At 34.9% G+C, this 15,147-nt stretch overlaps 2 protein-coding genes across 2 annotated transcripts; one reads left to right on the top strand and one right to left on the bottom strand.

The window, feature by feature from the left end:
- Positions 1-2,168: 2,168 nt before the first annotated feature.
- Positions 2,169-4,430, top strand: LOC114406603 (transcription factor MYBC1-like). The gene has a single exon (XM_028369356.1). The coding sequence runs from the start codon at positions 2,454-2,456 to the stop codon at positions 3,390-3,392; it is 939 nt and encodes a 312-aa protein (XP_028225157.1). The 5' UTR covers positions 2,169-2,453; the 3' UTR covers positions 3,393-4,430.
- A 4,543-nt stretch (positions 4,431-8,973) lies between these two features.
- On the bottom strand, positions 8,974-12,977 carry LOC114406602 (R3H domain-containing protein 2-like). The gene is made up of 4 exons (XM_028369355.1): positions 12,513-12,977; positions 10,688-11,309; positions 10,007-10,289; positions 8,974-9,271 (listed from the first exon to the last, which is right to left on the bottom strand). The coding sequence occupies exons 1-4, from the start codon at positions 12,625-12,627 to the stop codon at positions 9,221-9,223; spliced, it is 1,071 nt and encodes a 356-aa protein (XP_028225156.1). The 5' UTR covers positions 12,628-12,977; the 3' UTR covers positions 8,974-9,220.
- Between the last annotated feature and the right edge of the window lie 2,170 nt (positions 12,978-15,147).

Raw genomic sequence — 15,147 nt, 5'->3', positions numbered from 1 at the left:
AGTCAAAGAGTATTATTGCTCCAATAAAATAGGGTGCTTATTTCCTATTTAATTCTTAAACAGTGACTCAGTGAGAAATCTAGGCATTGTTAAGATGAAATTATTGTAGTGCCTAATTAAATATTAAGGAAAGTAGAACACAATGTATGAAGACAGGGTGTTCGATATTTCCAATTCTAGACACATAGATATGCAGTATAGTTTTGAAGTGGTGGGCATTTTCCATGAATATTCCTGCTGGTATTTGTATGTCATAAATGCCAAAACATTAATGGTACAAGAGATACACACCTGTCATGACATTGGTTATTTTGTTTGAAACAGCAAACATGGGTATCACATGGGGGGTACCCTTATCATATTACTTTGTTCCATTTGGTCCTTCAGTACTGTTGTTGGCAATGCTGCACGAAGAAACATGCCTTTCTAGGGACAATAATTGCGCCATCTCCCTCTTTTGCTAATAATAGGTAGACAAACCCGCAAGCCTTTCATGCGTCTAGTGTTTCGACCTGTGTGCGTGATTGGGGTATAAATTGATTTCTGAAGCCAACACAGGTAATATCCCACTTACAACACTTCCCTTCTGGGCATTTCCTGCTTTCTGTTCCAACTCCAAACAAATAAATAAAGATACTACTTCCCTCATTTGTTTAATATTAATCATTTCCAGCCAACAAAGACACTTCACAAGAAACATACTCATATCTTATAATAACGGAAAATTTAATTCTCCGTTGTATTGATTCAAAATTTTATTAATGAACAATGTATAAATATATATGTAAATATTTTTTAAACCTTATGATCTGCCCTGAATCCTAATGAATCCCCGAGACTAATCGTGAATATAGAACCCAATGAGAACACTCTATTTAGAAATAAATCTAACACATAATAATGAAATAGTGAATTCAAACACGAGATATAATCTAAAATTTTAAGATAAATACTTATGATTTTATTAAAACAAGAATGTGTTTATTTATCTTTACAAGAAAATATGTCAAGGGATTCAAACAAAAACAAATAAAATGAAAGTGTAAAATATAAAATAATAAGATAAATACATGTTATTTTATTAAAATGAAAAGGTGAATTTATCCACTCTGGTTCATGAATAGGTCCGCTAGTGCTCTAATCCTATAAAAGAAAATATTAATAATTTCTTTGGGGGCCTAGTAGGAGTAACCTTTTGTGATTAATTTATAACCCTTATTCCAAATTTTGGCATACACTCTGGTGTCTAATTCTTTGATTCCATCTAATTAATTAATTGAACCTCACTATTCCCGAATTCATTTCATTCTCGTTCAGTCAAATCGAATTTTAACTTTGAAACCGGAGAGATATCATGAAAGGTAAGCCAACACCACCTCAACTTATTCCCTATCTACAAAACAAGAAACAAAAGAATCTTTGCATCTCTCTCCACATTCCTTCTTCATCTCAATTCTTTCTCCCTTCCCGTACAATTCATCTCTAAATCTTCCCCCACCTCCCTCCACGCCCCGTGTTTTGCACGCGCTAATGTCACTGCCGCTTCAACCTTCAAAATATGGGTTGTTTGTTTTTGTTGTCACTCGTCTCCAGAGTACATTGTCAAAGAAAACTAGTTTAATTAATTGAATGCAAGTGCGATAGTTATAATTTTTTTTGTATATTATCTTTTGAATTGTATGGATAAAAGAAAAACAATAAGTTTATGATTGTTTGATCAACAGATAAAAATAAAATATCAGAAAAAACAAAAATCTTTATCTTTTGACAAAATTACTTTTGTTCCAAAAGTTATTTTGTGTCCAATTTTCAAACATGAACTAAATCATAATATAACCATTAAAATTCAACAAACAAAAAACAATACAGTCATCAAATAAACTTAAAAGGCTAAAAACAAAAACGGAAAAACCACTCAATTTTAGACATTTTCTTCAAATTTCAACCGAGTCAATGAGTCGTCATCCATACGAAAGAAAAGAAAAAAAACAAAGAATCAATACATGATTTAGAAAATGTTATTTTTTTTCTTATAAAAAAAAATCAAGATATGGGCATTGAAAATTCCAGAGTGGATCACGGAGGCGCGTGGAACAAACGCACAACCATGGGGAAAAAATTATAAATAAAAATCCTGGAGAGATCTTGTAACACTCACTCTCAAGTAAGAAGACCCCCAAATCCCGGAAAAAATAAATAATCATAAAAGAAAAAAAAAAAAGCATCAGCAACAGTGCCCACAATAAAAAGCTGAAAAGAAAGAGAAAAACAAGATCCACCTCGAACATCTCTCCACCACCACCACCACCTCCACCACCTCCTCCTCCCTCCACCACTCTCAATCAAAATTCCCCTTCCAAAACAAATCCAATCAATTCAAATCAAATCCCTGTCTCCTCCTTAAACCGTTAAATTAAACAACAATACTAAACACCGTTTCAATTGAACAAAAAATGAGGGAAGAGGATTCCAATTGGTTTTCGCGATGGGAAGAGGAGTTTCCGTCTCCAGAAGAACTCATGCCTCTATCGCAAACCCTAATTACTCCCGATCTAGCCATGGCCTTCGACATCCGAAACCCTCACACCACCAACACCGCTCAGCAACAACACCACCAACACCAACAACAACCGCAACAACAACAACAACCTTCGAACCCTTCCTCGCTCCCCAACCCGCTACAGCAACAACAACAACAACAACAACCTACCTCCGCCGAGTTCGCCGACTCCGGCGAACTCGGCTCTGGCACCGCCGGCGAGGAGCCGGCGCGTACCCTAAAACGGCCCCGCCTCGTGTGGACCCCACAGCTCCACAAGCGCTTCGTTGACGCCGTCGCGCACCTCGGCATCAAAAACGCCGTTCCCAAGACCATAATGCAGCTCATGAGCGTCGATGGTTTGACCCGCGAAAACGTCGCTAGTCACTTGCAGAAGTACCGTCTCTACCTGAAACGCATGCAGGGGATTTCCGCCGCCGGACCCGGTGGTCCAGGCGGCGGCGCCTCCGGCGCCGTGGCCGACCCCGCCACCGACCACTTGTTCGCCAGCTCCCCGGTTCCGGCGCATTTCTTGCACCCGGCCGCGAGGCCGAATTCGGATCACTTCCTGCCGTTCGTGCCGGCGCTCCACCCCCATCAGCAGCAGCAGCAGATGGCGGCGGCGGCGCAGTACCACCGGCAGGTGGGGCATTTCGGGTCCCCGCCGAACGGGCACTTCGAGAACCCGTTCATGTCTAGGCCGAATCTTCAGAGAATGGGAGGTGGTGGTGGTGGAGGTCCTGTGCACAACAACCACCACCCTGTGAGTGGTTATGTGGAGGACATGGAGTCTGCTAATGCTGCCTCTGGAGGTAGAAAGGTTCTTACTCTGTTTCCAACTGGAGATGATTGATCAATTGATTCAATTTGGGTTTCATATGATGATGATGATGGTAATAGTATAGTATTGTGCTCTTTGTTCTTCTTCTGGTATGTGTCACTGTCTCCTTGCTGTCTTGTGAATGTGAAGTTCATGTTTGGTCAGGGTCTTAGTTGGTAATTTTGTGTTGTTTAGGGTTATTGGTATATGTTGCTAATTGGTGGTATTGGAGTCTAGAGTTTTAAGTCTGCAGATTCAAAAGCTACAGAAGTCATGATGGATAAAGTTCTGGTTGGTGTAATTAGTTAATTAACTACCCTGTGGTTGTAACTGTCTGTTTGGATAAACTTCTCTGTGGGCTTCTGGTGACTGACATTCACCATGATGTCACTTTTGGGCTACAATAGTATTGTAATTGTCTGTAATTCCGGGTGGGAATTGGCGGTTTCATGGTGCTGGGGCTTCCTCTTGTTGTCTGGGGATTGGTCATGGCTGGATGGAATCTTGGGGGGTCACTGATTGGGAGGTTTTGTGTCGGTATTCATGGAAGGAGTGGCTAAAGCCACCAATTTGGTACTTGTGTCTGCAGGTGGTAATAAACGTGGGTTACAGTTGGTAGAAACTAATGGAGGCGTATCTGATTGGCATGGTTGGTTGTGAATTCTTCGCCTAAATCTGGGAACCTCTATTGCGAAAGACTTGTCTCCTTGTTGTCGAGTTTTTTGTCGTGTAGAGGTGAGTTGTACATTGTTTGATTCTATAGGAGACTTTAATGCCTGATGTGAGGCAATCGTTCGAAATTCTAATCTTACTCCGGTGTGGGGTCTATATGCTAGATCAACTCAAGTAAACTAGTTTCTATAATTTCTAGGTTTACCCTGCTTAAAAAACAAAAAGTTCATGTTTACTTAATTGTGTATTTCTTCTTTGACTAGAATTTTCAGATTATAACATGTACTGTGACTCCTTGGGAATCTTATTATTTGATGATCAATTTGCTCATGACCTGTATCTGAGCTATGCTATGTTTTGGAGGCATAAAGGATAATGATCTAACTGTTCACATTGGCATTCTTTTTCTAGTTTTGAATAGCATGGTAAAAGTACAAATGATTGGTGGGTATTGATGTAAAGATACTTAGACTCTGTTGGAATGCATTACCCAATATGATATGCTATTATATGAGACAAAATGATGAACATCTTGCACTTCAAAATTATATATACATATCAATAGTGGCCGTATCAATTGAGAGTGTAAGAGAAATAGCCATACGTTGAAGGTTAAGATTGGTTTTACTTAAATGTAATGTTCACCATCTATTTTATGGTCGTATGGACAATATTATAGTCTGAAAATTTTGACAAACAGTCATCTGTCTAATGCATTTTAAGATAATCATCTTCATGCTGGAAGTTTCCTCAGTCTCTATGAATAACTTATTTCTTTTTGTGTACCTGGAACTCTTTCTTATCTTAATTGCAGTAGTTCAAAGTCAAATTAAAATGGCAACTTAACTCCATAATTAGGTAGAGTCAGCATCTCTTTAAAGTTACTCAAATAACATGCTCATTGTAAGTGAAACTCCTTGATTTCAATCTTAATCTGTTTTGCTTCTCCAGTTTCCAGAGTTTCATGTGTTAGTCATGTATTTTTCGTGAATGTACTTATGTTTTGAAAGAAACATGGATTTAGCTTCAGCATGACAAAACTATTTTTGCAAAAGCTTATAAACAAATTGTAGTCCTTCCTTTCATGGCTCGCTTGAATTTTCATTCCTTTTGTTGTTGATGGTCTATATATTAGTTTTGATGAACAAATTACCCTGCACACATTCATTATGAAGAACAAGAGCTGTAATGCTTTACAATGCAGCAACTAGCATGAATATTTTCCCAACTTTGGAGTCTTTTTAGCCATCCGAAGTGGCAACCTTGCGAATTTCTTTCTATCTTCCACATGAGAAATATTGTTGTCATCGCTAACTACTTTTCGGTTTTTCTCATTTTGTTAAGCAACTTGTAGGGATTTGTGTCATTTACAATTGAACCAGACTTGCATCGCCCAATATCTATCATGGAGAAAACGTGTTATTATGCAATATATAGGAAACTAATCCGAGTGCTATAAATGAATTTGTTTAGATGATTTTTTCTATAAGCACTTGTAGCGAAGCTTATTTTATTTTTTTCTTATTTTTTTAAGTGCTTATAAAGAAGTTTATTCAAACAAATATTATATATTTTTTTTTGTCAGCTGTCCAAAACATTGTGTTGTCCTGCTCCGGGTTGGAAATAGACTTTTCTTGAAGGCACTAACTTATTAATGGTCGTTTTTGCCTCGCAAGTTATGCAAACAATTGACCTAGGTTTTTTTCAAGAGAAAGCAGAAGAATAGAAAGAGTTTTCACCAAAATTAATTGAAGAAGACTTTTATGCTAAAAAAAAGTTAAAGATAAAAAAAAGAAGTTAAGTCAAATAGAAAATACAATATGACATACTTAACTGGTTAATATATGCTTTTATCATAACAATGGTATGTTGTTATCTCTTGTTTTCTTAATGGTCACGTCATTGTCTCTTCTTTTCTTAGCAGCTACGACAGCAACACTAGGATATCATTTCATGGATTGTGAAAGTAAATTTCTTGAAGAAAATATCATTTATTTGACATTGTGCAACGTAATCGATTTTTTTCCTCTCGAAAGAGGAAAGTTTAACTCTTTATTCAAAGTTTCGTTCCTACAGGTAACTTGAGATCGTACATATATCACTAAGTCACTAACTTTGTGCGCTGAGCATTTGTCGAAACCCATATCGACATTTGTCCACTTGCGACAAATCAATTGTCTCCATGGTGCACTAGGTACCCGTCAAATCTTTAATGACTATTGCTATGACAAGACTCAATGTAAAGTACATTCTTTATATATACAAAATTGTTCATATGATAAATCATGATATTTTCCTTCTTAAGTAAGATACTAGCCTCAAAGGGAAAGACAGATCTATCCTCTTTGCCATGACATGATGACGATGAGAAACGTATACCGTCAAGGAAAGACTGAAAGACTGAATCTAGGGGAAAGTGTCTGTTCTTTTATTTATTAAACTTAATATCAGTTATCCTTCAATTCTTATACCTATATGGATCTTCTTTTAAAGGCAATTTTAAAACACTGATATTAAATATGATATTTCTGTTGGTAAAAATTCAAACTTCGATTTACCACTTTGTGAAATACTAACTCATTTTACTATATCTAATCCCAGTGGTTCTTCTTCTCCAACTTTCATATTATAGCCTATAACATTATTTTCAATTGCAAAAGGTGGATCATATGTACAGCAGAAACAAAAATCCTCTTTCATGTCTTTGCTTCTCATACTGGATGGATGATTGATGCAAGGACAAATATTAGTAATATATTCTAAAATACTTATGAAACATTTTTATTATCATATAAAATTAACACAACTCCTATTAAATCCTAAAAGAAACATTGAACAGATATAACTTTGCATAATTTACATAAATTTATTAATGATAAAGTGTTGAAAAATGTTGAAGTGTATGTTATTTATATTTTTCAGTGAAGGATATCTTTGTTAAAAGAAAAAGGCAGGCAGTGTGAAAAGCAAAAGTGAGGTTTAAATAACAAACCCCGTTCAAAATATATAGTTTTTTGTGCGGCCCAATACGAGTTTGATATTCAAAGAGCACAATTTACGTGTAAGTGGGCCAACCAAATCTTGCCATTGTTTGTTATTTAACCAATGGATCACAGTACCTCAGATTTGGGCACAATGGCGCGGAAACAAATGGAATAAAATTCGGATCATCCTCTGTATCCTTTGCTCAAATGGAAAATATACTTCAGGCAACCTTATTGGGAAAAAAATGACGTATATTATTTATACAGCATACTTTTTTTTAGCTGAATGATTTATAAAGCATACTAATAGCGTCAAAGGTGTTAAGAATTAATTTTGATATTTTTGTATAAATACTTAAAAATTAATTTTTTGAATTTAATCCTGCTATTCTTATAAGATTAAGTTACACGTGAAAGACTATTATCATTGCAGCTTAATTTGTTATATTTTGGTATAGGAACCTAACAGATTTCAGAAATGGCATACACTATTATTAATTGGTATACATTAAATGAGAAGGGTAAATTTTTTTTTCTTGGGAACTCGGAATAATTTAACTGAGAAATAAAAATGTGAATTGTGGCATTCTTGATTGGTTTTTGTATAACCTATTCGTATCAATTGACACCTTTGGTTAGATATATTACATGGAAATAAAAAGGTTTTCTAATGAACCTTAAAGTAAAAATATTTTAGTGGGAGAAAAAAAATTTATTGTTCATGATCTTTTTTTTTTTTTTTCTATGATTTTCATCATAAATTTTTTTAAAAAATTCTTCAACTAATGTCTTAAGAACATTGATTAACAAGACCTTAATTTTATTAATATAAAGACTTTCTTTAAAACTTTTTTTATGGTGACTTTCTTTAAAACTTGGAACTCTTATGTTTGGGTTTTTTAAATGAAATGATTGAAAAATATATAAGTGGGTTAATTTTTTTTAAAAAAAAAAAAAACTTCAAAAGAAGTTGCTTTGAAGCTTTTCTTCAAAAGTTAAAAAAATTATCACAATTTTAAAAAAAATCTTATGCCGCTCAGCGTTTCTTTTCATCTTAGGATTTTATTTTGTTTTTAATTAATTTAACACCTAGTTTAATTTATTACTGTAGTTATTGATAGAAATAATATGATTTTGTTTTAATTTTGGATTGATTTTAATTAGTTTTATAATATTTTATTTACTTTAAGATTCTTTTATATTTCACTTCAAAAAAAGTTTCTTTTATTTATGTTTAAGATTTTTAATTAGGCAAATTCAAGATTTTCTTGTTACATTATTTACGTTAAAAATAAGATAAATTATATTTTAGACTTAAATTTGTTTCCAATCCTTATAAGATAAATGAATTTTGATTTTAATGTTTGGAAAAAAAAATCTTTGATTTTTAGAAGAAAAAGAAGTCATTGATATTCTAGCTTAAGAAAATCTATCTCAACTTACTCTTATACCACAAACTTAAAAAATTTCACCACAAGCTTGCATTAAAGGTATATATATTTACTTCCATATTATATAGAATATTCTATTTTTTTATTTAAAAAATTTCACCACAAGCTTGCATTAAAGGTATATGATTTCTTACTGTATACGACTAATCAGGGTTTTTGACAAAAAGATATTATACTGAATCAAATAATTTTTTTGGATTGGATAAAAAAATTTAATCGCTTCCATGACTCTTGCTCGATCAAATAAATAAAATTATCTGCCCAATTATTTTTTAAAGGCCTCCATCCAGCTGGCGTCCTTATCCTTATAGAGTGGGATGCAGATCAACCTTACAGGGTAGGCGTGCTCATCAAAATTAGCAAATAAACTTGTGGTTAGAGAACAACATATTTTAAGTTGCAAGGATAATTTTTTATTTTATACTATTTTGTTTATTAAATAATGAATAATACGAATTGGTTGAAGATAATAAGTAAGTCGTTAAAATCCAAAATTAAACAAGGTACTAATAAAGCAACCACAGAAACCTTATCATATATTGCAAATCCAGTGATACACTACAATTCACTATTTTATAAACTGTCACATTAAAAGTACCCAACGATTTACTATAACCATCAAAACTGAAAACCAAAGCCATATCCCTACAATAAGGGTCTATGACAGAACTGACAAATGAACTTAACATGAAATTCTAAAAAAGCTAACATAACTTTTTGCATCCAAATTGAATATTCTCCCCCTAAATGTCATCTAATAGTTCTGTGAATAGTCAAAGCTCAACGGCTGTTGACCAAATGGAGCCTGCAAAAAACAGCAAAAAGTATATAAGATGCATAGTGTTGGAACAAGTAAAATCAGATATAGGTGAAAAAATAAAAATAAAATCTTTAATCCTTCTAAGAGAGTAGAACTCAAACAACGCATAGTCTAGCAAATTCATTTACCTACCCCAACAATCATGTATCATAATATCACATGTCAGGAAAATCTCAACATTTTAAAGCAACAAGAATTGGAGATACAAGGTTGGTCTAAGGGTGAAGGGAGGGGGGAGAGGTTGCGAATTTGAATCCCCCCAACTAACATGTCCGTGTTTGTACAGATATACAGATCTACCTCCCAACACAAAACTAAGATTTGTCATTAAAAAAATACAATAAAATGAAATAATATGACCGTGTTTGTACAGATATACAGATCTACCTCCCAACACAAATTAAGTACATATTGGAGAATAAAAATGGCCTAACAGTCCAAATCTATATGCATTGTGCTACAAGAAATTGCAAGTTGGCAAAAGCAAGCTGCCGCCACCAAACGCGTAAATTGGATGAGATACATTAACAGACCACACAAACAGTCATTCCCAAAAATCATTTTAAGCAGTTCAGAGCATTAAACAATGAAACCTACATCATTAATTAATGAAATTAATAGATTTATTGCTAACATGTCCTGGTATTTTTTAAGCTAATACAGATATCACTCATCGAATTCTGCAGGATAATAAAATTAGGTAAACTAAATGTAATTTACCTGGAAAACACCATGTCTAAATTGGTCATATGAATGAGCATACATCATTGCAGCACTAGGCCACTGTAGGTAAGCACCCTCACTAGATGTCTGATTCAATCCTGGGGTGCCAAAAGGACTCATTATCGGGGTTGAAGGAGGTGCATAGCCAAGTGAGGCTTGAGTTTGTGACATCTGACCCAACTGGTTAAATGTAGCATCGTATTGAGCAAATGAAGGTTGAGCTTTTTGCAAGTTAAATGGCACCAAGTTAACAGCAGAGGCTGGGATACTCCTAGCATACCTGCACCAATAATGTAATTCATTCAGAAAAATGTATACTCAAAGTTACTAAATCAGTACAGATCGCATCAACTGTCAAATAGCTAAAACCTTCAAGAAACAAAAAACATCTTTAAACATCACATCACAAGTTATATAGATTCTTAAATCCAGAGTGCCATCAAATGTGCCAGCCAATTATCAGAAATGTCATTATTCAGTCTTTGCTGTGTATCCCTCCCCTACTTCGTCTCTCACAAACAAACAAACAGCTTTTAATCTTTTATTGTCATATATAAATACACCTCAACTTCCAAGTTTAGTGCAGAAAAATGACTAAATAAACATGCATTTGCAACTACGGCATTCAATTGCGGGAAAGCTCTCAGTTAAATAACAGAATACAGTAATATGACTCACCTTCCATAACTACGGTCATAATCTGGATCACTGCGATCCTTTTCCCTATCTCTGAGTATGGCAACTCGAGTCGAACAACTATCCCTGACACTGATATATCTTTCTGAATCAGCCATGGGGTTCTTGCTAGTTTCATTCTCATCCTTGCTAGTAGAAGAATTTCTCCCGTCCATTGGAACCATGGATGAGGTATCGCCTGATTCAGAGCTTCTAGGGCTACTAAAGATACGTGCCCGCGCCCGGTCATATTCCTCCTTCCTTTCTTCCACACTTCTTACAGGATTTCCTTTCGTCCCAACTCCGTTGGCATCATTCAAACTGTTTCTATTGGGCCTAGGTCTAATAACAAATTTTTTCAGCTCAGATTTATCATTTTCCAACTGCTTAGCAGGTATTTCAGATAATCGAACCACAGGATACTTGCTTTCTGGTAACTTCCTCACCAGAATTTTACTTCCCTGGCCATCTAAGCCATTATCTTGAACCATTGTTTGCATGTTGTAGTGTTGAGCAACACGGTGTGCAGCCAGTCGGAGGTAGGAAGAAGGGAAATGTTGAAACTCAAAATGCTGCTGATCAGCATTATTCAAAAACTTCTGGATGTCCAGCTCCATCCTCAAAACTAAAAGATAAAAACAAAGTAGAAAATAATAGATAAAATGTCAAAATTTACAATGACAGAAAAAAAGTAGAAAGAAAACAACCAAAATGCAGTCAGAATTCAGAAACAACAATAGTAAAGGGAAATTACAGGCAGAAAATAATCATCAAAGAATGGCGCATTCATTTTCCATAAAACTCCTAATAGGACTGCCAACCAACACTCGAGGACTACTAATTTAAGCTTATGACACAATTTTGATCCAATCCAAATAAGCAATACTTCAACAACATCTAAATAGTAGAAACTAAATGCAATAACAGTAAGATACTCACAGACTCACAGAGTATCTTAGCCAGAGGGCTGAAAATAAGCTAAAGGTCTTATGTAAAAAATTGTGTTTATTTTGTCGTGTAGTTTCCAACCCTCAGGTCTTATGTAACAATTTTCCAGGGCTCAGGCTTCTGTACATGACTTAAATTAATCTTTACATTGAGATGGAACTTTGACAGTTTTAAAGTAGCACCAATAAGTTCATAAGCTACTCCGGCATAGTGTAGCTTAAATCCTATCTCCGGATAAGGTTTAGCATATACTAAGGGATTTGCAAGCCTGATTCATGAAATGGCAGCGGTAATGAACATTTGTAGTCCATGATGAATGGCATGTTTTTGAAAATTCAAAGCATAAAAATGATACACTGAAATACAATTTATGAACTCTGGTAATTGAGGTGCTTCCCTATCTCATCCCAAGCTAATCTTCTAAAATTTTATTTTGCAGAAACATGCATAATTGCGTAGCCTACGATCACATCAATATTAGTTAACATAATTAACAATAAACCCGCATATTATAATCCTATATATTGATTATTCCCAAAGAGCAACCACAACGCCACACATCAAAATCAGAGTCTCAATCTCAAATTTATCACAATTAAGCAGGGAATAACCACAACCATCCCAGATCTGACTTCAATTAACCTAAACATAACCAAAAGGTAAAAACACAGATTCTTACCAAAAAAACCTACAACGAAAAATTCAAAGAGGTCGAAGCAAAATGAAGCTCAAGCAAGAATTTTGAAGCATACCCACGACGCGGAACAATCGATATAACAAAAACAACCCCACCCCAGAAACAAAAATTAAAAAAAACAAAAACAAAAACAGAACAGAACAGAGCAGAGCAGAGCAGAGATTTTATTAAGAAGAAACTAACTGGTGAGGCGGTGACGAGGGTTCTGGAGAGCCTCGACCAAAAAGGGGTCAACCATTGACTCCTTGTCTTTGAATCCAGAAACAACTGAGTCGTTGGAGAGGCACAACGAATCCATATTTGAGGAATAATAACAACAACAATAACTATAATAAAAAGATTAATTACAATAATAACAATAATAAGGATAATAGTAGTATAGTTGTTCCTTCTTCCTTCCCTAAAGGGTAAAGGCAAGGAATAACAATAAGAAGAAGAAAGAAGAGGGAAGAAAGAAGGGTTTGTGCCTTAAAAGCATAGGAAAAAAGAAAGGTATAGATTAGATTAGAAATCCAATCCAACTCAACCCAACAACTTCTTCTCTCCCTTCTTTCTTTCTCTTGCAGGGAACAAGATTTGGTGACAATGAATAAATATTTCTAATTTCTTTCCTTCCCCAAATCTTTTTTCTTCCATCCCTCTTTTTCCATTGTTTTAATTAATGTGAACAGACAAAAAGGGTCTCACCGCGTTAGCGTTATCTTCTTTGTACGGTTCGCTCCACCCGTCACAAATCATTAATTCCCCACTCCTATTATCTTTTTGCTTTTTCTTCCAACAAAAAAATCTCATTAAAAAATCTATTTTTGTTTCTGTGATTTGAAAATATTTCAATTTTGATCTTCCAAGTAGTTATAATTAATATTTAATGATGACTGTAAAAATTGTTAGAGATACACTTTGAGAAACAAAAGATAAGTAATTTAAAATTAAAGATACGAAAATTAAGAAAAAGATATATATGGAGAAAACTGAATTTAAAATATTTTAGAAAGAAGAAATCCATACTTTATCTTTTTTATGAATTTAATTGGCTTTGATATAAAAGAATGTAACTTGCTAGTTGCTATAACGTATAATTATTTGTTCTTGATGTAACGTATTTTTTTTTATGAAAAGTCAATAAAATCTTATGAGATATGTTTGAATTAGTAGTAGAAAATAAACATGGCTGGACATAATAACAAGGAGGTAAAAGGGAAGGGGGTTATGGCACTCGTGATACAAGAACTAATGATGACATTGCCAAGAGAATAGGGAGTGTCAGTATGCAACAAAGTAAAAAACAAAACTTTTTAAATCTAAACTGGGTGGTACTCTGAAAGGCAAATATAAGGGGAAAAGACACTTGACATGTAGAACAAACTCGGTGATGTCTGAACCTTCGGCTTTGGGGGATTTCTCTGGTCTTCTAGAGGAAGGGGAGAGGTTAGTGTGCTCTGAATCGACCATCATGTCTCAAGTTCCATGTGATGAATTCATTAGTTGTTATGATAAAAGTTCATAGGCAAAGGTTATATTGGAACTTGGAATGGGGGGGATGAACAGGAGTTGTTACAGAAAATTGTGCTACTGGAGAGACAAGATAAAGAAAAGGTATTGTTGAGGTGAAAAAAAGGCAAAACGACAGGAAAATAGTGGGTTTATTATGAATATTATATCCTATAATGTAAGGGTTTGGGGGACAAGGTGAAATAGAGGTTTATTAGGGAGTGGTGGTGAAGCAAAATATTCAAATAGCATGTTTTCAAGAAACAAAAGAATAGCGGGGGGTGGGGGGGTGAGAACTGCGAGGTACAACAGGTGAAAAGCATCCGGGGGATTACTATGTGTTTTGGAATAATGACTTCTTGGTGGTGAACAATCATTTTGTGGGGGAGGGGTACATTGGTTTGGAAGGAAGATTGAAGTTGGAAGATTGTGAGATCATGGTGATAAATGTCTACTCATCTTATGACTTTGTCATTAAGAAGCGACAATGGGAAGAATTGAAAGTTAAAAAACAATCTAGTGGTATCGATTTGTGGTGCATTGTGGTTTACTTCAACGCGACAAGATATGGTAATGGAAGGCATGGAGAGGGGTGTAGTGATGGTAGAAGGGGGAGTCGAATGCTTTTAATAAATTCATCTTGGAGTCGAAATTGGTGGAGGTACCAAGACTTGGAGGCTTATTTAGTTGGTTTAGGCCAAATGGTAAATTTAAAAGTCATCTTGATAAGTTTTTGGTGTCGAGAGATTGGAGTTGTAGATGGGGAATGTTCTCAAGTTACATTGGATAGGAACATCTTAGATCATTGTGTGATTATTATTAGAGACTCTAATGTTGATTGGGATCCTAAGCTTTTTAGGACATTAGATTGTTGGTTCCATGACAAGACCTTTTGTGGAGTTTGTGAAAAATCTTTGGAGAAGTTTGGATGTTCAAGGTTGGGCAGTTATGTCTTCAAAGAGAAATTGAAGGCATTGAAGAACGGTCTTAAAGTGTGGAATAAAAATCATTTTGGTAATGTTCATGAATGTCATGAGGAGATCTCTAAATGATTTAAATAAAAAAGGAGGAAACTTTAGTATTGTCCAATGAGGAGATTCAGGTTGAAATTGCAAGGTGACTTTTGACTTGTGGCTAGAAGAAGTGAATCTCTTTTAAACCAAAAAGCAAGAATTATATGGCTGAAGGAGGGCGATAGTAACTCTAAATTCTTTCATGAGTGTGAATTGGAGAAGGAGGAAAAACTTGTTGAGGGGGGTATTGATGGAGGGAAGGAGGGAGGAGGAGCCAAAAAAAGTTAAAGAGATGATAAAGAATTTTTTTAGGG

The sequence above is a fragment of the Glycine soja genome, chromosome 3, assembly GCF_004193775.1.
Source record: "Glycine soja cultivar W05 chromosome 3, ASM419377v2, whole genome shotgun sequence".
NCBI lineage: Eukaryota > Viridiplantae > Streptophyta > Magnoliopsida > Fabales > Fabaceae > Glycine > Glycine soja.
This window is presented reverse-complemented; position numbering and strand designations above follow the sequence as displayed.

What these genes read in the sequence shown, in the direction of transcription:
- LOC114406602 (XM_028369355.1), bottom strand. Translation starts at nt 12,627, where the DNA reads ATGGATTCGTTGTGCCTCTCCAACGACTCAGTTGTTTCTGGATTCAAA. An exon ending in TATGACCGTAGTTATGGAAG is followed by an intron (nt 10,290 to 10,687) that starts GTGAGTCATATT and finishes TTATTGGTGCAG; the next exon opens with GTATGCTAGGAGTATCCCAG. An exon ending in TTAGACATGGTGTTTTCCAG is followed by an intron (nt 9,272 to 10,006) that starts GTAAATTACATT and finishes TGTTTTTTGCAG; the next exon opens with GCTCCATTTGGTCAACAGCC.
- LOC114406603 (XM_028369356.1), top strand. Translation starts at nt 2,454, where the DNA reads ATGAGGGAAGAGGATTCCAATTGGTTTTCGCGATGGGAAGAGGAGTTT.